General features: G+C 57.2%; 1 protein-coding gene across 1 annotated transcript; it reads right to left on the bottom strand.

Annotated features, from left to right (window-relative positions):
• Positions 1-645: 645 nt before the first annotated feature.
• LOC121047537 lies at positions 646-1,188 on the bottom strand. The gene has a single exon (XM_040502850.1). It carries the CDS (start codon positions 1,186-1,188, stop codon positions 646-648), a length of 543 nt encoding a protein of 180 aa, XP_040358784.1.

The following is a 1,188-nucleotide window of genomic DNA, read 5'->3' as shown; positions in this document are numbered from 1 at the left end:
GATGTGAAGTCCCGGGCATTGGGACTGTTGTTCCAACGGAGCCTTCACGGAAGGCGCCGACGGAAATGTGACTTTATGAACCGCGTTGGGCACAGTGACAGACACCGCCTGAGGGCCGCCGAGCGGGGAGGTCCCTGACAAAGACGTCAGCAGGGACGCGGCTGCGGTCAAGTGGCCCGACACTGTGATGTCGAAAAGTGCGGTCGTTGCAGCAGGGACGTGCTTCCTCCGAGGCACGAGGCCGGACAACCCCGAGTCCCTGAGACTCCTTACCGACATCGCTGACCCTCCCAGAAAGGTCTCGTCGACCCTGCCTGCATCGTGGAGTGCCGGCCTGCTGCGGCCCCGAGACGCACCGCGTCCCAAGCCCGATGCACCTGCCCAAGAGGGTGAGCGCGCGCACCGAGCTCCCAGTCGCGCAATAAAAGTCCGTATCAGAATTTCAGTCACGCGGTGCTTCCCCTGTTCACCCCAGAAGGCACTCCAAGAGTGGTAGAACCGCTAATTCTCTGTAACGGTCATCACATGCGCTTCCAAGTCGAGACATTTCAGTTTGGTTGCGATCTTTTGCACAGCGTATCAAAATTAGAAATAGCACATTTATGAGAAGTCTTTTGGTAACCCTCAAGTTTGGAGCAAGGAAAACTATGTGCCCAACCGTCCAATCTCCCGTAACCTTGCCGACCTCCGTGGACGGGGCGAAGATTCGACGACGACGTCGCTCCAAGACGTCCTCGCCAGTTCTGATTGGCTCCTAAAGCACCAGTACCCGAGGTATCCCACGTACCAGAAGAGCATGGCGGTCATCATGAGGACGAGGAAGGTGGACAGGTGATTCACCATGTCCACGAAGAACTGTGGGGACAGCGCTCCCGGCGACTTGAGTTTGACGGTGGTTCCGGTACCTCCGACGGAGTAGAGGTAGACGTTCATCTTCTTGAACAGGTACTCCGAGTACAGCTTCCGTTTTTCGATGTTCGCCACGTAGGAGACCTCGATCTGCAGGCTCGAGAAGTACTCCAGGATGCGCCACGGCAGTGTGGGGTCGTTCACGGAGTAGGTGACGTTGTCCAAATCGATTTCCAGAGACGGATGAAACATGCCGTCCGTTGTGTTTGGTAGCGCTGGAGTGCGTCTCCTTCCGGTTCCCGACGACGGTGACGATGTTGCTTTCGGACTGCCCAACAT

The sequence above is a fragment of the Ixodes scapularis genome, unplaced genomic scaffold (assembly GCF_016920785.2).
Source record: "Ixodes scapularis isolate PalLabHiFi unplaced genomic scaffold, ASM1692078v2 PGA_scaffold2__306_contigs__length_199485367, whole genome shotgun sequence".
NCBI lineage: Eukaryota > Metazoa > Arthropoda > Arachnida > Ixodida > Ixodidae > Ixodes > Ixodes scapularis.
This window is presented reverse-complemented; position numbering and strand designations above follow the sequence as displayed.

What these genes read in the sequence shown, in the direction of transcription:
- LOC121047537 (XM_040502850.1), bottom strand. Translation starts at nt 1,188, where the DNA reads ATGTTGGGCAGTCCGAAAGCAACATCGTCACCGTCGTCGGGAACCGGA.